The following is a 27,765-nucleotide window of genomic DNA, read 5'->3' on the forward strand; positions in this document are numbered from 1 at the left end:
AAGATAACATTTATATATCTGAAAAAACAGTGAGGTGATTGTCCCATTGTAAAAGTCAATGGCAGATTTACTCCATACAGGTCATCTGGAAGTCTTATTTTTGGAATTAAATTATGTTGGAATGGATATAGAGAAGAGCAACAAGAAAAGTCAGGGAACACAGAAAGATACTTTTGCCAAATAAGACTTATAAGTTCTGCAAATAGTAAGCTAGATAATCTTTTAATAACTGAGAGTAAGTGGAGGAGAAATTGTTGAAAATAAACATAAGAAAAGCACCTGGGGTCGATGGAATCTATCCAGTTATATTAAAGGAGGCAGCAAAGGAAGTAAGCAAACCCTTAGCCATAATTACGAGAGCTTCCCTGGACTCAGGGGAAGTACCCATGGACTGGAGATGTGCAAATGTGACACCAATCCACAAAGGAGAATCAAAGGGAGACACAGGTAATTACAGACCTGTTAGTTTAACTTCTGTTCCAGGAAAATTAATGGAGGCACTGGTTAAAGAAGCATTGCAGGATCATCTAGACAAGACTTCATTTATAGCTCGGACACAGCATGGGTTTGTTAAGGGGAAATCATGTCTGCCAATTAGATTGGCAGACATGAATTAAGACATGAGTTAAGGCCTTTGATACTGTTGCACATGGAAGACTTCTGCACAAATTGGAGCAGTGTGGCATTGAAAGCAAATTGCTGCTATGGATAAAGGGATGGTTGAGTGGGAGAAGACAGAGAGTGGTAATCAATGGACACTGCTCATCGAGGAATAATGTTATTAGTGGAGTCCCTCAGGTTCAGTGTTGGGTCTATTGTTGTTTTCTGTATTTATAAATGATATTGATGATGGTATCTCAGGCTTAATGTCCAAGTTTGCAGATGATACGAAGGTTGGCAGGGTTGTTAAGGACACTACTTACAGTATGCTGCTGCAACAGGAGCTAGAAAAGTTGAGCAGATGAGCTGAGAGGTGGCAAATGAAGTTTAACATTGACAAATGTAAAGTACTACATATGGGAAGCATTAACCCCAGAGTAATGTATCAACTCTGTGGTACTACACTGACAGTGGTAGAGAATTAAAAGAACCTGGGGGTAATTGTGCAGGCAGGTAGAAGTTTTCTGAGCAGCTGAAGGTGTCTTGTCAATGATATACAGGAATTTTTCTAGCAGGGATAAGGAGGTTATTATCCCCTTGTATAAGGCAATGGTCAGGCCACACCTATGTTTAGAGGTGTGGCAATGGTCAGGCCACACCTCTATACCCTTCTCATTATAACAAGGATGTAGAGCTGTTGGAATGAGTACCGAGAAGGGCAACAAGATTAGTGAATGGAACAAAGGGTTGCTGTTACGAAGAAAGGCTTAAGTTTTGCAAATTACAGTGTCTGGAGACTAGACACCTGCGAGGTGATCTGATTGAGGTTTATAAAGTCTTGACTGGTTTGAGCATGCTCAATGCTGATGGGTTTCTTCCTCTTGTCTGAGAAGGCATAAATTTAAATTGAGGAAAGACAGTTGTAGGATAGACATGTGGAAGTTTGCCTTTAGCCAGCAGGTGGTTGATTGCTGGAACAAACTTCTATCTGTTGTTGTAGAAGCTGATAGCTTAAATAGATTCAAGGCAGAATTTGATAAACATTTGGATCGAGTGGATGGGTGAAATAAGGGGTTTTGTTTTTTGTTTTTTTTGGCTGATGCTATATAAGCTTTCTTTCTTCCATCATGTGCCTTTACTAATGCTAAATAAGTTCTGCAAATTGCAGAATCTGGAAACTAGATGCAAGAAGACTTCAGTGAAGTGCTTAAGGCCTTAAATGGAGTGAGTAACTTAAATGTAAATAGCATCTCTTGCTTGGCCAACACAGAATGAGGACATAAATTGAAAAAAAGGATAGTTGTGGAATAGCTGTGTGAAAATATGCTTTCAGCCAGAGAGTGATTTTGATTGTTGGAACAAGCTTCCATCTGGTATATAAAATGAGGTGGAATTTTTTTTCCCATGATGCTGTGTGCACTTGCTTCCTTGCATCATTCCCACTACTAATGCAAATACTACCAGATCACCAGGCATTCATAACTGCAAACCCAACAATCTTGATCCTTTTCTCACCAGCAGGCCTTTAAAGTACTCCATCAATTTTAATGTTCCTCTAGGCACCTCAAGTCACAATTTGCTGATGGGCTTTTCTCCAATGGAGTTTCTCTATCACAATTATTCTCAGTCTGGTGTCTTTGATATTATGGGAATATGAAATGGGACAAGCTGCATGATTTTTTCTTCTTCTTTTCGTTGGTTGGATTACTGTTTTAAATCATCTGATTCCAGTGTTTTGCTCAGATCATGTTAGTCAAATTTTTCTTGTGGAGATAAAATCGATTATTCTGAATGCTACACCAGAATTTCATATTTTATGTATACTTGTTTTTTTTCCAATAAATGCACAAAGGCTGATCATAAAAATGTAGCATATTTAAATCAGCTTGTATCCAAATCTACAGCTTTTGTTTTCTACCTACATTAGATAGTATGAATCAGAGCTGTAATACTCAATATGTTCTACGTTGATAATAATATTAGTAAATTAATAAGAGGAGTATACCTCAATATAGTACGTGGAACACTTCCGTATGATACCCTCCAGAAATTAAAACAGAAAAAACGAAAAAATCGACAACTTACCGGTACATTAAAGTAAAATATTAATAATTAAATAATTAAAGTAAAATATAAATAATTAAATAATCAATTTAACACAATTCAAAATCAATTCAAAACAATTAAAATTCAAATTAACGCAATTAAAAGAATCTAACGAAAATATTCAAAACGATTTTCCTTCCTGAAGCTGACAATGCTTTTCGACCGACTGTCGTGATCACAGGAATGAAAATTACCGAATCAGGCTAAACCTGCAACTTAAATAGTGATTATATGTCTTCGCGCATGCGCGTAAAGGTCCACGCATCGGAGATCAAATATGACCGCCGAACATTAACAGAATTCTCGTGTAATTTAATTTCAACGGTTTCTGCAATTAATAGTCGCGTATAATTACGTTGAACGTTAAGTATTTTGGCCTCGTTAAATAAAAAAGTATGTTTTTCGTTAATGGCATGAAAGGCTAATTCTGACGCTGCTGAACGAGAAGCACGAACTGAGGCTTCGTGTTGATTTACACGAATATTAAGAGAAAACCGCGTCGAACCCTGGTAAGACGACTCGCAATCACCGCAAGAAATGTTGTATAATAGATCATTAATTTGTGTTGCGAACGCGGAAAGAACCGAGCGATTGTTCAGTATAGTGTGTAACTTCCGTATAGGCCTAGCTATAATTTTAAATTCGGTATCTTTAAAGAATCTGTTAAGTTGTTTGTGCCACTGTTCAACATATGGGACAGAAATAAAGTATTTTTTGATATTACTATTGTTGATTGGTGTAGTATTTTTTATCCTATCCTTAGCTTGTACCCTAATTCGATTTATTGTGTTAATGGGATAACCCCTGTTCAAGAATCTGCTAGTTAATATTTGTATTTCTGAGTCCAAAGCAGAATCCGTCGTTGAATATTTATAGGCATTTAGAAATTGATTAAAGATAATCGATCTTTTGTAGGTGAACGGGTGGTAGCTATTATAATGAAGAAGCATACCGGTGTTTGTGGGTTTTCGATAGATGCTAAATTGTATTTTGTTCGAGTCACGGGTAAGCGTGAAATTTAGAAAGTTTAATGACTTAGTATCCGTATCCGTAACTACATCACTTTTCGAGACAAGTTGTACAAACAAATTTTTGGATTACCAATGGGTTTGAGCCTGAGTGGCTTAATGTCAGAGATCTATCTCTCAACGATTGAGCAGATACATTTGACACCTTTTCGTCCCCGTATCACATTGGGAGGTATTTAGACGATGTTCTAGTTATTACTGATAGTAGTACTATCCAAGATATTTTACATTCGTTTAATAATATTCATTCTAGACTCAAATTTACATTGGAAAGGGAAGATACGGATACTAAGTCATTAAACTTTCTAAATTTCACGCTTACCCGTGACTCGAACAAAATACAATTTAGCATCTATCGAAAACCCACAAACACCGGTATGCTTCTTCATTATAATAGCTACCACCCATTCACCTACAAAAGATCAATTATCTTTAATCAATTTCTAAATGCCTATAAATATTCAACGACGGATTCTGCTTTGGACTCAGAAATACAAATATTAACTAGCAGATTCTTGAACAGGGGTTATCCCATTAACACAATAAATCGAATTAGGGTACAAGCTAAGGATAGGATAAAAAATACTACACCAATCAACAATAGTAATATCAAAAAATACTTTATTTCTGTCCCATATGTTGAACAGTGGCACAAACAACTTAACAGATTCTTTAAAGATACCGAATTTAAAATTATAGCTAGGCCTATATGGAAGTTTCACACTATACTGAACAATCGCTCGGTTCTTTCCGCGTTTGCAACACAAATTAATGATCTAGTATACAACATTTCTTGCGGTGATTGCGACTCGTCTTACCAGGGTTCGACGCGGTTTTCTCTTAATATTCGTGTAAATCAACACGAAGCCTCAGTTCGTGCTTCTCGTTCAGCAGCGTCAGAATTAGCCTTTCATGCCATTAACGAAAAACATACTTTTTTTATTTAACGAGGCCAAAATACTTAACGTTCAACGTAATTATACGCGACTATTAATTGCAGAAACCGTTGAAATTAAATTACACGAGAATTCTGTTAATGTTCGGCGGCCATATTTGATCTCTGATGCGTGGACCTTTATGCGCATGCGCGAAGACATATAATCACTATTTAAGTTGCAGTTTAGCCTGATTCGGTAATTTTCATTCCTGTGATCACGACAGTCGGTCGAAAAGCATTGTCAGCTTCAGGAAGGAAAATCGTTTTGAATATTTTCGTTAGATTCTTTTAATTGCGTTAATTTGAATTTTAATTGTTTTGAATTGATTTTGAATTGTGTTAAATTGATTATTTAATTATTTATATTTTACTTTAATTATTTAATTATTTATATTTTACTTTAATGTACCGGTAAGTTGTTGATTTTTTCGTTTTTTCTGTTTTAATTTCTGGAGGGTATCATACGGAAGTGTTCCACGTACTATATTGAGGTATACTCCTCTTATTAATTTACTAGTTTTCTACTTACACAATAATTGTAAAACAATTAGCTTGCACCGACCAGGCTAGCCAGGTGGGTAATGTGCCTGCCTGGCAACCCAAAGGTCGTGGGTTCGAATGCCGCCTTGGCCTTGGATCAGAGTAAAATGCAAAAACTTTGGGAGGTGCATTATGGCCACACAAGCTGATGTGCCAACAACTAACAACCAAAAAAAAAAAAAAAAAATAGCTCGCAATAATTGTAAAACTGTTATTAATTAATCCAAGCTCATTTCTTAAAAAAACGGGCTCAGATTAGAAATTTTTCTTCCTGTCCTAGTCAAGCAATCACAGCTTCTGGTTCTAGTTTCTGGAAAGGTTCTGGTTTCTTGCGGAAGACGATGGCCACAATTTCTGCCCATCCCTACTCCTCCATTACTTTTAACTCTCATATTGAAAGTTAAAAGAAAAACAGAATTGCTCTTATTGAACAATCTTGATGATAAGAAAGCTTCAGGTCCTGATAATAGTTCTCCTTTTGTTCTCAAAAAATCTGTGTTGCTTACTTGCCCCATTTTTTTTTCACCTTTTTATTCCACTTGTGTTTGTTTTTTTACTTCTGCTTGGAAGTTTGCTCATAACCAGCCAGTTTCAAAAAAGCATGACAAATCCACCCTGTGCAATTATCACTCCTGTGCACTTACCTCTGCTCTTTCTATTTAATGGGAAATACATAAACTTCAAAATCTTAAATTATCTTGATAGCTTAAATCTGAATTATGATTGCAATATGGATTCCATTAATATTGATCTACTGGTGATATATTGACTTATGTTACTCATCTTTGGACAAATTCAATGGAAAAATTTGGGGAAACTCAAGTAGTTGTTCTTGACATTTCTAAGGCTTTTGACCATTTTTGGCAAGAAAGGTCTAAAGAAGTTCCCCTCTTATGGATTGCCAATTGCATTTTGCAATTGGATATCTATTTTTCTCTCTGATTACTTATTGGGAATGAGGTAGATAGATAGAGTAGACTCTTCTCTACTAACGTTGGTATTTTTCAAGTTTCAGTTCTTTCTTCCACTCTTTTGTTCCTGTACATTAATAACTTTCTTCTATTGATTGGCTGTTCATAGTTTTGCTAAGAAATAGTACTCTAAATTCTCCCTTCCAATTTGAGAAACCTTACACTGATAAAATGGCCTCTGCCTCTAGAATATCCTCCACCATTATCTTAAATGCTGATTTCCAGGTAATTTCTAGTGGGGAAAAAAACCTGGCCTTGGCATAACCTGTTTCAGGTGTCTGTACTCCATTCAATAGAGAGAGGGGTGCCATCTCTTACTAAATCTCTAGTCTGCCTATAGACATTCAGTTTCTGATGCATGCTTTTCCTATCGATACTTCCATGGGCCATGTTTTTTTTTTATTGGAATCTGTAATTCTCCCTCCCTCTCTCTCTCTCTCTCCCAAACCAGTTTGAACACATGCTGCAACTGGTCAGTAGCCATTCACTTACAATATACAGAAATTTATCTAATGTCAACATGTATCTTCTGTCTTCTGAACCTTTCACCCGTTTATAATACCTTGTATTGTATGTTCCAAGAAATTTGTTTGCTCAAAATCTTAAATAATAATTAAAAGACTGGAATTTAAAATAACAGAGGGGACCTAAGCCCATAGTTTTTATCCATATTCAGTTCCTTCAGCCAACTCAAGGAATTTTCACTTGGATGAATATCCCTTTATTATGTGAACTTTAGTAAATAAAAAACCTAATAATGTTGTAGTTTTATTCAAAATTGAATCCACGCACTCTGCCAGTATGAATACTCTACCTCAGAGAATATTCTACTATTACATCGCTGAGATTTAAACACTGTGACTCTTTATATAATTGTCAGTTAAGGGGTTAACTGACCCAAAATAAAGTCAAAAGTCCATAAAAATGTCACTTCAATAATTTGGCAGCTGCCAAATATTGTAATCTTCACAAGAATCACAAATTTTGTGTATTGTAAAATACTAGTACTGTATACTCTATAGAACACGAAAAAAAATTAATGGAAGATAATTTTTGCTTAAAAATATCTTGTTTACCTTAATGTTGTGGTATGTAATGTTATGTTATGGTAATATGGAATTCTTGGTTACTGTCTCACTCCACACCTCAAAAGCAAGAGGGCACAAAAGGGGATATAGTTGTACACGTTGGAACTAATGATATTAAGAGTAGGAGACCAGAGGAATCACTTAACAAGTACAGGTCACTGTTGAAAAAAAGCCATGAAGTAGGGTTGAATTTGAAAGTGTCTGCAATTCTGCCCAGACACAATAGGAGGGAGTATATGATGAGAGCCTTGTCGATCAATTCGGTCCTGGAAAGATTGTGCAAAGCTCAAGGGGTAAAATTTTTTTCAGCCTGGACAGTACTTGCTAACAGGAGAGACTGCTTCTACAGTGATGGGATACACTTAAATAGAAAGGGTACAAGAATATTTGCTGATGCTATCGAGGCAGTGTTAGGTGGATTGGAAAACTGCTAGCTTGGGGAGAGACAAAGACTAATAGATTAACAGTAGCCACTGGCAGAGGTGAAAGAGTTCTTGCACTGCTTCTATTGGAATGAGCAGAAGCCTGAAAAACAAGATGCAGGATATTTCAGAGACTGCTGGAAGTCATTGCGGTACAAGTAAACACATGGGTTGTGTTAGGGTAGCTAAGAATAGGAACAGGTGCATGTATACTTGCATGTACACCAATGCTAGGAGTTTAGTAAATAAATTTGATGAATAATTTGATGAGGTAAAAATTAAACATCAAAGGCAGATATTGTTGGGATATCAGAGACGTGGTGTCACACATATATAAGGAATGCAGAACTGGAATTTGGGGAGTACAACATCTAAAGAAAGGATAGACAGGATAGGAAGGGAGGAGGGGTTATGCTATTAGTTAAAAAACACAAAATCCAAGGAAGTGAAGCCAGTCAACATCGATTGACAGGGCAGTGCCAAGTCAGTTTGGTGTGACATAAGCATAGGTAAATCAAAATTGAGAGTAGGAGTGTGCTATAGGCCTAATGACTCTGATGAGTGTAATAAGATACTGTACAGGGAAATAGAATGGGCCAGTAGATTGTTTTCTACACCAGCATGTTCGGGAGGCAACTAGAGGGAGTAATACTCTTGATCTGATTATCAGTAGTGATTCTTCATGCATTAAGAATCTCCAGATAAATGAACCACTAGGTGGCAGTGATCACAGTGTGCTGAAGTGGGATTTACTCAAGGAGGTAACTACCATCAGAGGTAAAGGGAAGGGTTTTTGCTTTCGTAAAGGCGACTGTGATGGTCTGAGACAGTATTTAAATTCTATACAGTGGGACCAACTGATGATGTTACCATCAGCAAATTCAAAATGGGAAGCATTCAAGGAACTAATCTTGGAAGCTACCAGGCTTTACATACCAACCAAGAAATATTGTTCAAGGTTCAGGCCTAAATGGTTGTCAGATGAACTAATGAGACATATGGCAGAGAAGATAAATGCATGGGATACATACAAATTAATGGGTGACATGGAAGCCTATGATAGATATAAGTTGGTCTGTAACTAAGTCACAAAGGAGATTAGGCAGGCAAAGGCAGATTATGAGAAATCCTTGGCAAAGGAAGCAAAGAAAAACAGAAAAGAGTTCTTTACCTATTTAAACTCAAGAAGGAAAGGGATGAATCAGATTGGTCCACTGGATGTTGATGGTTCAACAGTTGAGGATCCTGCTCAGGTCGCTAACAATCGAAACAAGTATTTTGCATCTACATTCACACATGAGGAGTTATTCAGGAAGGGGAATGTCGTAGGTGAAGTAAACATTGGCAGTGAGCTAGATGATTTTCTAATAACTGAGAGGAAAGTGGAGGAGAAATTGTTGAGGATTAACATAAAAAAGGCAACCAGGGTGGATGGGATCTATCCAGTTATATTAAAGGAGGCAGAAAAGGAAGTAAGCAAACCCCTAGTCATAATTATGAGAGCTTCTTTGGACTCAGGGGATGTACCCGTAGACTGGAGATGTGCAAATGTAACCCCAATTCAAAAAGGAGGATCAAAGGCTGACACAAATAATTATAGACCTGTTAGTTTAACTTCGGTTCCAGGAAAATTAATGGAGGCACTGGTTAAAGAAGCACTGCAGGATCATCTGGACAAGAATTCAGTTATAGCTCAGACACAGCATGGTTTTGTTAAGGGCAGGTCTTGTCTGACCAATTTGATTGGATACTATGATGTAGTCACAAAAGAACTGGATGCAGGGAATAACTTTGATGTTTTATATTTGGATCTTAGAAAGGCTTTTGATACTGTTGCGCATGGAAGACTGCTGCACAAATTGGAGCAGGGTGGCATTGGAGGGGAATTGCTGCTATGGATAAAGGAATGGTTGATTGGCAGAAGACAGAGAGTGGTAATCAATGGACACTGCTCGACATGGACTAATGTTATTAGTGTAGTTCCTCAGGGTTCAGTGTTGGGTCCATTGTTGTTTTCTGTATTTATAAATAATATTGATGATGGTATATCAAGCTTAATGTCCAAGTTTGCAGACGATAAAAGGTTGGCAGGGTTGTTAAGGACACTCCTGATGCTATGCTGCTGCAACAGGATCTGGAAAGGTTGAGCAGATGGGCTGAGCGGTAGCAAATGAAGTTTAACATTGACAAATGTAAAGTACTACATATGGGAAACAGTAACCCCAGATCAACGTATCAAATCTGTGGTACTACGCTGACAGTGGTAGAGAATGAAAAATACCTGGGGGTAATTGTGCAGGCAGATATGAAGTTCTCTGAGCAGTGCAGACGAGCTGCAAGAGTAGCTCATGGTGTCTTGTCAATGATATACAGGAATTTTTCTAGCAGGGATAGGGATGTGATTATTCCCTTGTATAAGGCATTGGTCAGGCTACACCTTGAGTACTGTATACTGGTCTGGAGGCCTCATTTCAAAAAGGATGTAGAGCTGCTGGAAAGAGTACAGAGAAGGGCAACAAGATTAGTGAATGGAACAAAGGGTTGCTCTTACAAAGAAAGGCTTAAGTTTTGCAAATTAGAGTCTGGAGACTAGGCATCGGCGAGGTGATCTGATAGAGGTGTATAAGGCTTTGAATGGCTTGAGCATGCTCAATGCCGATGGGATTCTTCCTCTTGCTCAGAATAATCACCTGAGAGGGCATAAATTCAAATTGAGGAAGGACGGATGTCGGATAGATGTGCGGAAATTTGCCTTTAGCCAGCGGGCAGTTGGTTTGTGGAATAGACTTCCATCACTTGTTGTTGAAGTTGATAGCCTAAACAAATTTAAAGCTCAGCTGGACATGTATTTTGAACGAACGGAGTTGTGAAATGGGAGTAGTGGTTGTGGTTTTTTTTTGTTTTTTTTGGCTGATGCTGAATAAGCTTGCTTTCTTGCATCATATGCCTCTACTAATGCTAATGCTAAAGAAAGTTGTTATTCACTATATTTTTATTTACAGTTTAATCATATTAGTCCCATATCTTCAGACTTAATCACATATCTTCAAACTGGGTGCACTCTTTTAATTTTTCTGGGTCTGTGGCAGTTGGAGTTTCCACTATAATCCCCTTTTCTTTTGTCTTACTTATGTCTTCAATTTTCACATGTTTTAAGTCACTCTTTATCTTATTGATGACCTTCTGCTTTATCTCTTCACTTATTAGTTGTATGCAGCTATCATTTGCTTTAATGAGTATCACATGTCTTTATTGGGTACCTGTGGTCTTCTCTGGTTTTGAGGTTGTGTGTTTATTTTCCCAGTCTTGCTGGCATTACAAAAAGATACTAGCTAAGTTGGAGACATCAAAAACTAGAACACAGGTCAAAAAAAGAAAACTTTTCCTAATAAAAAAGGGTAGGACTAAATCCACATCTGATATTTGAACTTCATCTTTTAGGATAATTGATAAAAACTATTATTACAAAAAAAAAAGACTGGGTGTGTGTAAAGTTTGTCGGAATTGTTATCACAATTGGCATCTTCAGCTGATTTTTCCTTAAATGTCAAATTAAAAATGCATTGGTAGTTTTACTTTTTTTTTTTTTTTTTTCCTGGATGTGAGTCTTCTGCTGCTGAGTTCGTAGTTAATTTTTTTGACATAAATTGATCCGTGTAAAGCACATTACCTCGACCGAGCTTAGGTAGGTAGGCAGGTAAAATTTATAGTTTAGTAGACAATGTCAGTCACGCAGAGAGTTAATAAATTGTAATTTCTTCAAGAGGAATTTTTATACAAGGCCTATTTGTAGTTAAGTAAGCCTGTCCTATGCAAATTTTACCCATTTACCTGCTGTTTACATGAGAAAATTCACCTGTTATGTGACCATAAGAGGTAAATTTACTCGTGTGTAAATAGAAAAAATCTGCTGTCTTTTTACAATTCACTTTGTTGGACAAAAACATGGAATGTCGTAACAATTTTTTTTAAAGATATTGTATAAAATTTAAATGGATAATTTATATGGATAACTGATCATTTTCCAGCATGTACTATATAGTTTTCCTGTTATCTTTGCATCCATAGAAATTGGTATCCCTTCCATCGATCTTTGCATCCGTAGAAACTGGTATCCCTGCTTCACTGCTACTTTGCTATTATTGCATGTTGCAAAGATGCATGGGAATTTAATTAGTGAAAACTGCTGCTCACTTCAACATGCTGTTTGTTGTTCTGCAATCTTCGCATCCATATAAACTGGTACTTTTGGCCGATAGTCACATGACTTGGATCACGTAAGACCATTAACTGAATGCAAGCAGTGGGAGGAGCAAAACTTGTTGATCACTGCAGTGACATCACGCATCCTCAAAACTCAACCGGAAGGGTACCAGGTTGCAAAGAGTAACCAAATATTATTTCTATGGTCATAGAAATTTACCTGGTTAAACTTCAGAAGAATCTGTTAAAATCCTTGGCACCACTTGTAACCTTCAAAAAAACCAAAGTAATAATCCAAAACTTGGGAGCTATATAGTAATGTGGCAGCACACTCTGTACAGAAAGGACAACCAAACTATTATATTAGGTTAACCCAGTAATTTCTTACATATACCCATATTTCTGTCTGTAAATTGCATGGGTTCTCTTTTCGATTTGCCTGTTTTGCTAGACAAATAAACTCTCCAGTTTCTGGGCAAAAACACTTGCTATCTACACCTGAGACCGACTAACTCAGTCCATTAAAAAAGCCCATTAAATTTCTCCACATCATCGACGGGATTCAAACCTGGGCCTTTTTCACTTGGTATGGGGAGGATGGGGACGATACTACTGTGCTACCTCCACAGTAGTATCATACTGTACAGAAAGGGCAGACAGGACAGGAGGGGAAGGGGTTATGCTCTTAGTTAAGAAGTACATAAAATCTAAGGCAGTGCATCTAGTTGACATGGGTGGCCAGTGCAATGTTGAGTCAGTTTGGTGTGACATAAGCCCTGGGAAAGCAGAAATGATAATAGGAGTGTGATATGGGCCTAATGACTCTGATGAGTACAGTGAATGGCTGTACAGAGAAACAGAGCTACCAGTAAATCGGAATGTCTTATAATGGCTGATTTTAACTTTCCAGATATTGACTGGAACTTGTGGGTTGGACGCTCATAGACTAGCGAGACCTTTGTGGATTTATTTGATGACTGTTCTCTACAGCACCATGTTAGAGGGGCAACAAGAGGGAGTAATACTCCTGATTATCAACAATGATTATTCATGCATTAAGAATCTACAGATAAAAGAATTGCTAGGTGGCAGTGATCACAATATTGATTTGGGATTTACTTAATGATGTAACTACCATCAAGCATAAATGGAGGAGGTTTTTCCTTTCATAAAGGTGACTACAATAGTCTCAGACAGGTTTTAAATTTTATACAGTTGTGCCAACTGATGATATTACCATCAGCAAATTCTTAATGGGAAGCATTCATGGAATTAATCATAGAAGCTGCTAGGCTTTTCATACCAATTAAGAAATACCCTTCAAGGTATATGGATGTCAGATGAACTCGTGAAACTCTTGCAGAGAAGAAAAATGCATAGAATTCAATTATATTATCAAGTGATTCAGAAGCCTGCGTTAGATATAAACTAGTCTATAATCAAATCCCAAAGGAGGTCAGGCAAGCTAAGATATTACGAGAAATCTTTGGAAAAGGATGCAAAGAAGAACAGCAAAGACTTCTTTACCTATGTAAATACTAGAATAAAATTGGTCCACTCGATAACAACGGTTTAACTGTTGATGATCTATTGAAAAGGCCTCTGGATCAGGAACTCTGTAATTCATCTGTAATGCTACTAAATAACACTGACTCGAATCTATAAAATGCCTTTATTATGATAATATAAAATAAAATACATGCATACTGTTCATATAACTATATAATAAAATATTAAAACAAAATAAAATAAAATAAATGTTGTATAACAAGAATAAAATAAATAAAATATATAAAATTAAAAGCAATAAAAGTTGTTAAAAATCACTAGAACCACTAACACAGGAGCTTTCGGCAGCAGCAGCCACCTTCATCAGCTGTAGTGGTTACAGGATGACCAACAATCTATATGTACTACATACATCTCAGCAGATCTGCGTCATGAACTATGGTGTATATGCACAGTTCAGTTCTCATGCATTGGAACCGGAAACTGGACGGGCCACTCTAAACAATTCGTCTCTTCATAGGATAAAGGCTTCAATGAGTGGATGAAAATGACAACCCTTATCACTATTAAGACTGTAGCGCTCAGACGAACGTATTCTTAAACTCTCCAGCCATTTCCGGTTCCAAAAGCCATGTGTTATCCACAATCACGGCTTCTTTAGCTGTAATGCCATACCCAGTTTTCCAGGCATGTTCCGCTACAGCTGAACCTCCATAATTTGCAGTCTTAAGGGCTCTATTGTGTTGCCCCAGGCAATCCCGCAGTCTGCATTTCGTTTCCTCCACAATCAGGACACTCAGTTTCATATATCATCCCACTAGTGTCATTACCTGTAATAGGATCTTTGGTTGCAGACACTACTGTGTGCAGCCTCCGACCTGGCAGCTGCACACAGAGTATCTTACACAAACGAAAGATACGGAAAATGGGTTCTGAAATACCCAGATAGTAGGGGATGTATGTGGGTGGAAACAGGTGTAAAAGCATCCCTGCGACTGTTGTTCATACCTCTTAAACACCTTTCAATGGTGCGCTGAGAGTAACCGCACATTACTAGGTCCGCTATAACGCATTTAATCTCGCCGCTTCTCTCTCTTCAGACGAGGAGCAGTGGGACCCCTACCCTTTCCATTAAGGCCTTAATCACACTATGCCCTTGTTTCTGGCAACTGGCCTGAGCTGTTTTGAAGTGTGTGTATTGGCCCTGACACAAGTTTTCTATAAACCTTAGTTTTAAAGTGTTGGCCTTCTCTGTATACACACACACGTCTAGGAACAGCAGACGTGTGTGTATAAATTTATATCAGCTGTTCCCCACCCCCTCCTCAACCTCTAAAGTAAACTAAATATAAGGCGAACTGCTATTCAACCAATTGAGTATTTCTGTTTCGTGTCCTCTTTGTATCACAGTGAGCGTGTGATCAACATATCTTTTCCATGCACGTAATGGGGGAGGACTTGAGCCCCCCAACATCCTATCTTCAAATTCTTCCGTGGCTAAGTTGGCTATAATTGCATTAATAGATGAACCCATGGCCACTCCACGAACCTGCTGGTACATGAGGAACACAGTTGTAGGATAGATGTGTGGAAGTTTGCCTTTAGCCAGCGGGTGGTTGATTGTTGGAACAAACTTCCATCTGTCATTGTAGAAGTCAATAGCTTAAACAGATTCAAGGCAGAACTAGACAAACATTTGGAGCAGATGGATGAGTGAAATGAGAAGGGGTGTGTGTGTGTGTGTGTCTTTTTTTTTTTTTTTGGCTGATGCTATATAAGCTTGCTTTCTTGCATCATGTGCCCTTGCTAATGCTATTTATTAGAAATTTAAGATGTTTAAACCTGTGTTAGCAATTTTATTGGATTTCTAACTTTTTTTTTAGCATTTTACTTACCAGAGTGAACATTATTTTTTTTGAGTGCTCTGCCCCCTCGTCCCATATTTTTCCCATATGCGCGAAGTACCATAATGTGGAGATTTTTAGGAACATGTACTGCTTTATAGCAGAACTGACTGTACTGTGTGGCTGGATTGGCCACTGTGCTGCATCTCTGCTGTTCAACAAGACACATGATGTGGCTGTCTCACATGTGACCTCTGGTTGGTTGTTTAACTGCTTTTGAGACAGTCTCGGTAGATTGTGACACCACAGAACTTGAACATCTTATCACATTGGCTGTTGTTGAAATATTTTCAACTGCACATCTTGCTTCCACAATCATTCCACATTCAAAGTCAGAAAGATCTCAGTGCTGACCCAATCTTCCTCTCAGACACTCAAAAATTGATTGTGTGTGTGTGTGTGTGTGTGTGTGTGTGTGTGTGTGTGTGTGTGTGTGTGTGTGTGTGTGTGTGTGTGTGTGTGTGTGTGTGTGTGTGTGTGAACTGAAATTTATATCAGCTGTTCCTGAATTTGAGCCTTCACCAATGTCACAGACCATTCCATTCCTACACAAGGGGGTGTTGCTAATGCAGAGCCAGCTCACTGTATAATGGTTAGCGGAGAAACATGGGGAAAATCCCTGGTGCCATCAGACAACTAAGACACTGTATAATGGTTACATATTTATTTTATTTTGGCTTTCATTCTCAGGTGAAGCTTTCATCTGTGTTGCATATTTTTTATTTTTATAAGTCTTTATTATATTTCAGAATGGCATTCTATGAAACAAAAGGAGAAGTATCAACCTGTAACCAGTTGATTTCACAAGTAAAAAGTCATTACATCTCTCAACTAGTACAACAAATATATGTTCTTATACTCGGACTCGATGTCTTGGGAAATCCTTATGGACTAATAAAAGACTTCACTCAAGGATTAGGAGATTTTTTCTATGAACCATTCATGGTATGTAGTTTTAATCATTTGTGATTAGCTCTCTCTCTCTCTCTCTCTCTCTCTCTCTCTCTCTCCTCTCTCTCTCTCTCTCTCTCTCTCTCTCTCAATGCCAATTTGCAATTAGACAAACAGTTTGGATTTAAACAGGGATGCTCCACAGAGGATGCCATGGACTATCTAGTCAAAACAGCACATAAAGCAGAGGAAAAATATGTACTGGGCATATCCATCAATTTTACAGGAGCCTTCAATGCATTGTGGTGGTGCAGTATACTTTATAGATTGCAATGCTGGAATACCACAAAATATATACCAGCTTATACAAGACTGTCTATACACAGGATAGACAGGTCTCAGTCAAAACCAGATATCGGTTCATCACCAGACAATTAACAAATGGATGCCCCCATCCATTTGTTAAATGTTCCAGAAACAAGGACCCAGTGCTGGGTCCTTGTTTCTGGAACCTGGTACTGGATGAATTCCTGGGGATGGATATTGGCTAACTAACAGGATCACCTTCTCTAAATAACCTAGTCTTGCTTGTCAAGGCCAACACCCAAGCTGTTTTTGAAACGTATGCCAATTTAGCAATTTGTTAGTATCCTCCTGCAATGGACAAGTATACACAAACTAGCAGTAAAACCAAATCAGTTCTCTTAAAAGGTAACTTGAAGATGTCCACAGACTAAAATATCAGGTAAAACAATTGCTCCAGTAACAGAAATCAAATATCTAGGTGGAATATTTGACATAAGTTAACTTTCTATCCCCACCTTGTGCACTTGGGCAAAATAATTAGGATATATTCTGCAATGATTGCTAGGATCAGCAGCACTGACTGGGATTTAAAAAGGAAGACACTTGGTTTTATTTATAAGGCAATCTTTCTTCCTCCCAGTTATTACCTATGGTGCAGGTATATGGTACTATGGGTCACTTTAGATAAGAATAAAAGAAAATTAGATTCCAAGCAGAGGATTTTACTCTTAACCACCACGAGGGCAATGTTGCACTGCAAGTATAGCTGCTGTGCAGGTCCTGGCAGAGGCACTGCTATTGGACTTAGAAAAAATTAAAAGAGGACTCAACTATAGATTCAAAAAAACTAATCCCAACTAACATCTTAGGGATTACCATTAAACTTGAGCCTGATATCAAACAAGAAAGAAAAAGAATATCAACCACACTCTACCATCAAAGGAAGAGGAGGTGGGAACAGACACCTAAAGAAATCACTAGGAGGTTTTTGCCTTGGGTAACCATAGTTTCCCCCAAATCACCCCTGGACTCTATGCCACATTTTCGCTAAGGGCATGATTCCTTGAACTAATGCAAAGTTGTGCCAACTGTGGTCTCACCCAGGATCCAAAATGTACCTATAGAGCTGATGAGGACTGGGCCCTTGTCCTTTATGACTGCCCCAATTACCATCCCCACAGATGCAGACTTATATCCAAGATCGGACCCATGAACTGAGGAGATGAGCAACTACTCATCTGTGATGAAACATATTACATGGCCTTCTCTGAGTTTACTCAAAAAATTTTTGAGACCATGAGAAGCAACCATGCTATGACTTGCCAGATGATATCCACTCCCTGCTTACACTAGTATGCTTACCTGATTGTGATATGTACTTATAGAGACTAACCCAAGGAAACTGGGCCTGTTAGAATGTGTTTCCCACCCCCATGAGAATATATAAGTTTAGATGTGTTGAGATATGGTGAACGTTTAGATTTTGACATTTGTTAAAAGAAATATTCGTATGTATTAGTGTTTATAATTGTATTTAATATAATTGTGTTTATTTGTATTTAATGGAATGAATGGTTCAAGTTTACTAGTATGTGAATGTTTATATGTGTTCCTCATGAGTGTATGTACTATGTGAATGCTTATATAAATGACAGTTGTGTGAGAATCTTTGGAGCTCTCGATCATGTCTGGGTCGAAGGATATGATGGAGAGTTCTTGCATGGGTGTTTGATTCTTGGGAGTATGTAAGATCATTGAGTGATAGTGTATATGACAGTCTATGCTTGTTTGCAGCTCTCTTCACGTCCATGTTGTCAGATGCGGTGGAGAGCTCCTGCCTGGGCATTCACACTCTGTGTATTAAAAATGTGAAAGACAGTTTGTATGGCAATCTATGCTGGTTTGCAGTGCTCAGTCATGTCCATGTTGTACGATGTGATCAAGAACTTGCATTATTATGATTTATAACAGTTACGGTGCCTATGCATGTTAGTATGCATGCAAATGTATGAGTAAATGCATGTATATGAAGGCGCCTCCGTAGCCAGGTGGGAAGGAGCAGCAGTGCGTAGCACACGCTTCTTGATTAGACCGGGGTTCGAGCCCGTCACCACCAAATACGGAGGATGCGGAAAGGTCATTCAGGGAATGACCACCGCATATCCCGGAGCAATATGGCCTTAGTTGCTAATGCTCCTAAAAACCAAATAACAAATAACAACAGCATGTATATGTATATATATGTGTGTGAATGTAGGTATGTATGTATATGTTAATATGTGTTTCTTGTGCTGGATGAAAAATGAGTCCAATTAATCAGCAAAAAAAAAAAAAAAAAAAATTGTGTTCTATCCTATTCAGGGTTACTGTATTCAGCAGAAAAAGTGTGTAAAAATGGGGGATGACTGAGAATGTACTATAAGTGTTAATTATTAAACCCTGAATATTGTGAAAAAAGGATAGGTGGAATAGAACCAGGTGCATTCTGCCAGGAGCAAAAGTTGATGACGTTGAAGAGCAGATATAATCTTTTAAAGACAAAAGTTTTGCACTGATAATGAAGAAATGCATGTGAGGTTTCTTTTACATACATACAAGGGTGGTTCAATAAAGAATCACCCCGACCTAGCTGCAGTGGTGCTAACCTGTTGATTGTTGGAACAGGTTTTAATCCTTCTCTACATAGCCACCATGCAGATTTGCACATTTTTTCCATCGAAGGATTAGGCTACGGATACTGTTTTTGTAGAAATGGTGAGGTTGATCTTTGAACCATGACTCTGTTGCAGAAATGAGTGTCTCATCGTCAGGGAAGTGGGTCCCCCAAAGAAATGATTTGAGGGAAGGAAACAAGAAGTCCGATGGTGCAAGATCAGGTGAGTAGACTGGATGCGGCAGTATTTCATATCCACAAGTGGCCACTTGTGTTTGTTGCAATTTCAGAAGTGTGAACTGGGGTATTGTCTTGAAGTATTCTCACACTTTGGGACTGCATGCTTTGATTTTCTCCCGTAATTTTGTCAGTAAGTTGGCATAATAGGCACCTGTAATTGTTCTACCTTTCGGCAGGTAATCAGTCATTATTACGCCTTTCTCATTCCAAAACACTGTCAGCAAGAGCTTTCGTGTTGAAGATTGGATCCTTGCCTTCTTGGTGGATGGGAAACCATGATGTCGTTTTTCCATGGACTGACTGCTTTTTACTTTCAGGGTGGAAATGATGTATCCAACTTTCATCCTGAAAGATTAGGCAAAAGAAAAAGTCTTCCTCATTTTTTTTGGCACAGGTCTAACAACTCTTGTGATTTCTGTTGTCGATCAGCCTTCTGGAAACCAGTTAATAATCGGGGAATCCATGTTGCACTCAATATCCATAAATGGAGTTGGTCATCAAGGACTGTTTCAACAGAGCCAACACTAATCTTCACCTCCTAGGAAAATTCATGTTGTTATTGTTGTTATTTGGTTTTTAGGAGCATTAGCAACTAAGGCCATATTGCTCCGAGATATGCGGTGATCATTCCCTGACCTTTGCGCATCCTCCGTATTTGGTGGCGGGCTCGAACCCCGGTCTAATCAAGAAGTGTGTGCTATGCACTGCTGCTCCTTCCCAACTGGCTACGGAGGCGCCTGGAAAATTCATGCACAGATATCCGGCGATCTTCCATGATTAACGACTGCACTTTTCTGATTGTGCTGTCATCAATAGTTGAATGGGGACAACCTCGAATGGGCTCAGATTACCATTAGCATTAGTAGAGGCATATGATGCAAGAAAGCAAGCTTATGCAGCATCAGCCAAAAAAAAAAAAAAAAAACAACTTCCACTTCACCCCTCAGTTCGTTCAAAATATCTGTCCAGCTGAGCCTCAAATTTATTTAGGCTATCAACTTCCGCGACAAGGGATGGAAGTCTGTTCCACCACCCGACTACCCGCTGGCTAAAGGCAAATTTCTGCACGTCTATCCTACATCTGTCTTTCCTCAGTTTCAATTTATGCCCTCTCAGTTGATTATTCTGAGCAAGAGGAGAAGTCCCATCAGCATTGAGCATGCTCAAACCATTCAAGGTTTTATACACCTCTATCAGATCACCTCGCTGGTGCCTAGTCTCCAGACACTGTAATTTGCAAAACTTAAGCGTTTCTTCAAAAGAGTACCCCTTTGTTACATTAACTAATCATGTTGCCCTTCTCTGTACTCGTTCCAGCAGCTCTACATCTTTCTTGAAATGAGGTCTCCAGACCTGTAAACAGTACTCAAGGTGTGGCCTGACCATTGCCTTATACAACGGAATAATCACCTCCTTATCCCTGCTAGAAAAATTCCTATATATCATTGACAATACACCATGAGCTACTCTTGCAGCCCGTCTGCACTGCTCAGAGAACTTCATATCTGCCTCCACTACCACCCCCAAGTCCCTTTCATTCTCTACCACTGTCAGTGTAGTACCACAGAGTTGATACATTGCTCTGGGGTTGCTGTTTCACATATGTAGTACTTTACATTTGTCAATGTTAAACTTCATTTGCCACCTCTCAGCCCATCTGCTCAACCTTTCCAGATCCTGTTGCAGCAGCATAGTGTCAGTAGTGTCCTTGACAACCCTGCCAACCTTCGTATCTTCTGCAAACTTGGACATTAAGCTTGATATACCATCATCAATATCATTCATAAATACAGAAAACAATAAAGGACCCAATACTGAACCCTGAGGGACTCCACTAATAACATTAGTCCACGATGAGCAGTGTCCATTGATTACCACTCTCTGTCTTCTCCCCCTCAACCACCCCTTTATCCATAGCAGCAATTTGCCTCCAATGCCACACTGCTCCAATTTGTGCAGCAGTCTTCCATGTGCAACAGTATCAAAAGCCTTTCTAAGATCCAAGTATATAATATCAAAGTTATTCCCTGCATCCAGTTCTTTTGTGACTGCATCATAGTATCCAATCAAATTGGTCAGGCATGACTTCCCCTTAACAAAACCATGCTGTGTCTGAGCTATAACTGAACGCTTGTCTAGATGATCCTGCAGTGCTTCTTTAACCAGTGCCTCCATTAATTTTCCGGGAACAGAAGTTAAACTCACAGGTCTATAATTACTTGTGTCAGCCTTTGATCCTCCTTTGTGAATTGCGGTCACATTTGCACATCTCCAGTCGATGGGTACCTCCCCTGAGTCCAAGGAAACTCTCATAATTATGGCTAAGGGTTTGCTTACTTCCTTTGCTGCCTCCTTTAATATAACTGGATAGATTCCATCCACTCCAGGTGCCTTTCTTGTGTTTATCTTCAACAATTTCTCCTCCACTTTACTCTCAGTTATTACAAGATTATCTAGCTTACTGCCAGAGTTGAATACATCTCTGGCATTCCCTTCCCTGAATAACTCCTCATGTGCGAATGTCGATGTAAAATATTCATTTAGTTTGTTAGCTACCTGAGCAGGGTCATCAACAGTTGACCCATCGATATCAGGTGGACCAATCTGATTCATCCCCTTCCTTCTAGAGTTTACATAAGTAAAGACCTCTTTGCTGTTTTTCTTCGCATCCCTTGCCAAGGATTTCTCGTAATCTGCCTTCGCCTGCCTAACCTCCTTTGTAACTTGGTTACAGATCAACTTGTATCTATCACAGGCTTCTGTGTCACGTGTTAATTTGTATGTATCCCATGCATTTTTCTTCTCTGCCATATGCCTCATTAGTTCAACTGACATCCATTTAGGCCTAAACTTTGAACAATATTTCTTAGTTGGTATGTAAAGCCTAGTAGTTTCCAAGACAATTTCTTTGGTGACAAATGGGCCTGGAGTACTGGGGTCCATAGTTTAACAAATAGATATTTATTGTATACCCAGTATAAAATGAAATATAAGTACAATTTCAGTTCAGTAGCTTTCGGAACTCGTGTCCCTTTATCAACTGACAAATTTGAATACATTACAAGCAAAGTGTGGCACGTTACTCATTCGTCATTGTTGTAGCACGGACGTGTGCTGCCTTGCGCCAGTGATCATCCATCAATAAAACGGTTGTCTCCAGGATTGGATGTATACGCATGCCTTTCTGGCGATTTAATGCCTTAGGGTTGTTTATTATGTTTAGTGACTCTAGCCATAGGCGGTGGCGAAAGTGTCGCGCGTGGTCCACTATCTCAAAGTCGCGCTTGGGGTCAAGATCGTGGTTGGTAGCCCAAAAATGTTCTGCAAGCGCGGACTGGTCAGTTTCGGCAAGCCGGATTGCTCTGTCGTGTTCCGTGAGGCGATCCTGGAGACGTCTCGATGTCTCACCTACGTAGCAACTGTTACAGGCCCTACAGGTGATACGGTACACTACATTGCTGCGTAAGACAGGTGTGACAGGGGTCTTCACACTGGAGACAAGTGAACGTAGGTTCCTACCTGGTAATTGCACACATTTGATGTTGTAACTTCTCAGGATCTTCGAGATACGTCCTGACACTCCTGGATAGTACGGAATGTAGGCGGATGATATGCCGACTTGCTTCGGAGGTCTTGGGTTGGAAGTAAGTTCTTGTGCCTGTTACAAGCATCTGTTTAGTACATGGGATGGATAACCGCATCTGGTTAGGTCCGCCTTCACACGGGAGATCTCGTTACGTCTAATTGTGTCGGTGCTGGAATGGCTCCAGGCCCTGGAGAACAGGGTGCGGGCAGTGCTATTGAGATGGCTTGGAGCGTGGCCGGACCCGTAGTTGGTGAATTGACCGCACGACATGGGTTTGCGGTATACTGAGGTCTCTAGATGTGGGCCTACGCGATGCACTAGCACGTCCAGAAACGGGAGTGAACCGTCCACCTCTGATTCTACGGTAAACTTGATGAAATTGGATAGAGAGTTGAGGTATTCTAGTAGTACCGTTTCAGAACCACGTGGTATTATGTCGTCGACGTATGTACACCACGTTGTAATAGGTGTAGGGGGGTTCTGGTGTATCTGCTTCTCCAGATCTTCCATGGCGATGTTAGCTACTACGGAACTGACAGGGGCACCCATAGCAGTGCCATGTACTTGTTTGTAGAGTGAGTCTTCAAAGGTGAAGATGCTGCTAGAGAGGCATAGGTTGAGGGCGGTACAGATGTCATCAGTGGATAGTGACGTCCTGGATTGGAGGCTTAAGTCGCTCTCAAGGAGCCTTCTGGCGCAGTGCACGGCCTGTTGGACGGGAATCGAGGTGAATAAAGAAACCACGTCAAATGATGCCATGATAGAGTTATCAGGGATTGAAATGTCCTTAATGGTGTTAATGAATTCACTGCTGTTTTTAACGGTGTGAGATGTATTACCTATAAGAGGCGAGAGGAGGCTCGCGATGTGTTTGGACAGTTCATACGTTGGGGCACTGCAGCAAGACACTATAGGTCTGAGAGCAATACCCGGTTTATGGATCTTTGGTAATCCGTAGAATTGCGGTAGTTGGCAGCCAGTAGCACGCAGAAGATGGTGAGTCGCGGTCGGGATCTTCTTATCTTTAAGCCATGCGTGGACAAGTTTATTAACATTTGCTTCCAGACGTTTCAAGACTTTAACGGGAGGATCAGGTAGAGGTTCATATACGTTAGGATCGAGTAATAGGGCCAAGGCTTTCTCTCGGTAGGCTGATCGGTCCAGCACAACAGTCCGGCGCCCTTTATCCGCAGGAAGTACAACGATGGAGTTGTCTTTTCTTATAGATGACAGGGCGGCACGTTGGCGGTGGTTGAGGTTTGAGCACGTTTTTCGAGTGTTGCGGAGGACTGCGGCAATCTTGAATCAGATCTCGTTGGCAGTTTCTTCGGGAAGGTTGGTAATACTGGCTTCTATACCCATAGCGAGCTGTGTGATGGGAGGTTTCGATGGTATAACGGCGAATATCATACCGTTTGATAAAACACTCAGCTGCTCGTTGGACAGTTGTTTGTTACTTAGATTCAAGACGAAAGAAGTCATGTCGTCTGAACGAGTGTTCGTCTGAACGAGTGTTTGTCCAACTACGGGTCCGGCCACGCTCCAAGCCATCTCAATAGCACTGCCCGCACCCTGTTCTCCAGGGCCTGGAGCCATTCCAGCACCGACACAATTAGACGTAACGAGATCTCCCATGTGAAGGCGGACCTAACCAGAGGCGGTTATCCATCCAATGTACTAAACAGATGCTTGTTACAGGCACAAGAACTTACTTCCAACCCAAGACCTCCGAAGCAAGTCGGCATATCATCCGCCTACATTCCGTACTATCCAGGAGTGTCAGGACGTATCTCGAAGATCCTGAGAAGTTACAACATCAAATGTGTGCAATTACCAGGTAGGAACCTACGTTCACTTGTCTCCAGTGTGAAGACCCCTGTCACACCTGTCTTACGCAGCAATGTAGTGTACCGTATCACCTGTAGGGCCTGTAACAGTTGCTACGTAGGTGAGACATCGAGACGTCTCCAGGATCGCCTCACGGAACACGACAGAGCAATCCGGCTTGCCGAAACTGACCAGTCCGCGCTTGCAGAACATTTTTGGGCTACCAACCACGATCTTGACCCCAAGCGCGACTTTGAGATAGTGGACCACGCGCGACACTTTCGCCACCGCCTATGGCTAGAGTCACTAAACATAATAAACAACCCTAAGGCATTAAATCGCCAGAAAGGCATGCGTATACATCCAATCCTGGAGACAACCGTTTTATTGATGGATGATCACTGGCGCAAGGCAGCACACGTCCGTGCTACAACAATGACGAATGAGTAACGTGCCACACTTTGCTTGTAATGTATTCAAATTTGTCAGTTGATAAAGGGACACGAGTTCCGAAAGCTACTGAACTGAAATTGTACTTATATTTCATTTTATACTGGGTATACAATAAATATCTATTTGTTAAACAATTTCTTTGAATGCTTCCCATTTTGAATTTGCTGTTGGTAACATTATCAGTTGATCCCACTGTATAGAATTTAAATACTGTCTCGGTCCATTGTAGTCGCCTTTACGAAAGCAATACCCCTTCCCTTTACCCCTAATGGTAGTTACCTCTTTGAGTAAATCCCACTTCAGAACACTGTGATCACTGCCACCTAGTGGTTCATTTATCTGCAGATTCTTAATGTATGAAGAATCACTACTGATAATCAAATCAAGAGTATTACTCCCTCTAGTTGCCTCCTAAACATGCTGATGTAGAAAACAATCATCCAATAATCCACAAAAGCCTTGCTAGTGTGTGAGTGACCAGCCCCAAATTCCAGTCAATATCTGGGAAATTAAAATCCCCCATAATAAGACTCTCTGATTTACTGGCCCACTCTTTTTCTCTGTACAGTTTCTTATTATACTCATCAGAGTCATTAGGCCTATAACACTCTCCTACTCTCAAATTTGATCTCCCAATGCTTATGTCACACCATACTGACTCGACACTGCACTGTCCAGCGATGTCGACTGGCTTCACTTCCTTGGATTTTATGTGTTTCTTAACTAATAGCATAACCCCTCCTCACTCCTCCCTTCCTATCCTGTCTATCCTTTCTGTATACATTGTACTCCCCAAATTCCAGTTCTGCATTCCTTATATTTGTGTGACACCACGTCTATGAAATCCCAACAATATCTGCCTTTGATGTTTTGAGCAATACCTCAAATTCATCAAATTTATTTACTAGACTCCTAGCATTGGTGCACACGCAAGTATACATGCACCTGCTCTTCCTCTTAGCCACCCTAACACAACCCATGTGTTTACTTGTACCCCAATGATTTCCAGCAGTCTCTGAAATATCCTGCATCTTGTTTTCCAGGCTGCTGCTCATTCCAATAGAAGCGGTGCAAGAATCACTTTCTCCTCTGCCAGTGGCTACTGTTAATCTATTAGTCCTTGTATCTTCCCAATCTAGCAGTTTTCCGACCCTCCTAACACTGCCTCGATAGCATCAGCAAACATTCTTGCACCCTTTCTATTTAAGTGTATCCCATCCCTGTAGAAGCAGTCTCTCCTGTTAACAAGTACAGACCAGGCTGAAAAAAATTCTACCCCTTGAGCCCTGCACAATCTTTCCAGGGCTGAATTAATCGACAGGGCTCTCATCGTATACTCCCTCCTATCGTGTCTGGGCAGAATTGCAGACACTTTCAAATTCAACCCTAATTCACAGCTTTTTTTCATCAGTGACCTATACTTGTTAAGTAATTCCGCCGGTCTCCTACTCTTAATATCATTAGTGCCAACTTGTTCAACTATATCACCTTTTGTACCCTTAAAAGATGATATCCGCTCTACAACGTCATCAACCTTTGCCCCTGGCAGACATACTCTGGTCCTGTTCCACCTATCCTTTTTACAAAGCATGTTTCCCGTTTCCCTGACAATAGAGTCGCCCACAACTACTAGTTCCTTTGGGACCAGCGCATTCTGCCTTGGGGGCTGCCGCTGTGTTGTGCGATGACCAAGTGCAAGCTCTGGCATTGGTGTGGGCAGCTGAGAGCTTGATGGGCCCCTCACTTGTAATCCTTCGAGGGCATCCACCCTGTCCTTCAAGCTCTCATATAGGCCCATAACAGTCCTGATTTCCTTACACTCCTTTCATCGCGCACATACAAAGACATCCCCCATATGTCATATTATTTCATCTGACATCCATTTAGGCCTAAACTTTGAACAATATTTCTTAGTATGTAAAGGTATGTAAAGCCTAGTAGCTTCCAAGATAAGTTTTTTGAATGCTTCCCATTTTGAATTTGCTGTTGGTAACATCTTCAGTTGGTCCCACTGTATAGAATTTAAATACTGTCTCAGACCATCGTAATCTCCTTTACGAAAGCAATAACCCTTCCCTTTATCACCGATGGTAGTTACCTCTTTGAGTAAATCCCACTTCAGCACACTGTGATCGCTGCCACCTAGTGGTTTCTTTATATGCAGATTCTTAATGCAGGAAGAATCACTACTGATAATCAAATCAAAAGTATTATTCCCTCTAGTTGCCTCCAGAACATGCTGATGTAGAAAACAATCATCCAATAAATCCACAAAAGCCTTGCTAGTGTGTGTGACCAACCCACAAATTCCAGTCAATATCTGGGAAATTAAAATCCCCATTATAAGACTCACTGATGTACTCGCCCACTCTTATTTCCCTGTACAGTTTCTTATTATACCCATCAGAGTCATTATGCCTATAGCACACTCCTACTCTCAATTTTGATCTCCCAATGCTTATGTCACACCAAACTGACTCGACACTGCACTGTCCAGCTGT

At 39.9% G+C, this 27,765-nt stretch overlaps 1 protein-coding gene across 1 annotated transcript in view; it reads left to right on the top strand.

Moving 5' to 3' along the window:
- The window catches only part of LOC150088255 (intermembrane lipid transfer protein VPS13A-like), a 3,009,916-nt gene that overhangs the window by 2,624,563 nt on the left and 357,588 nt on the right, over nt 1–27,765 (top strand). The window contains exon 71 of the mRNA XM_090370087.1: nt 16,058–16,253. Within this exon, the coding sequence (XP_090226213.1) occupies nt 16,058–16,253 (196 nt within the window). The remainder of the gene's footprint in view (nt 1–16,057; nt 16,254–27,765) is intronic.

Source organism: Mastigoproctus giganteus, chromosome 3 (genome assembly GCF_048544385.1).
Source record: "Mastigoproctus giganteus isolate SK-2022 chromosome 3, ASM4854438v1, whole genome shotgun sequence".
In the NCBI taxonomy this organism is placed as follows: domain Eukaryota; kingdom Metazoa; phylum Arthropoda; class Arachnida; order Uropygi; family Thelyphonidae; genus Mastigoproctus; species Mastigoproctus giganteus.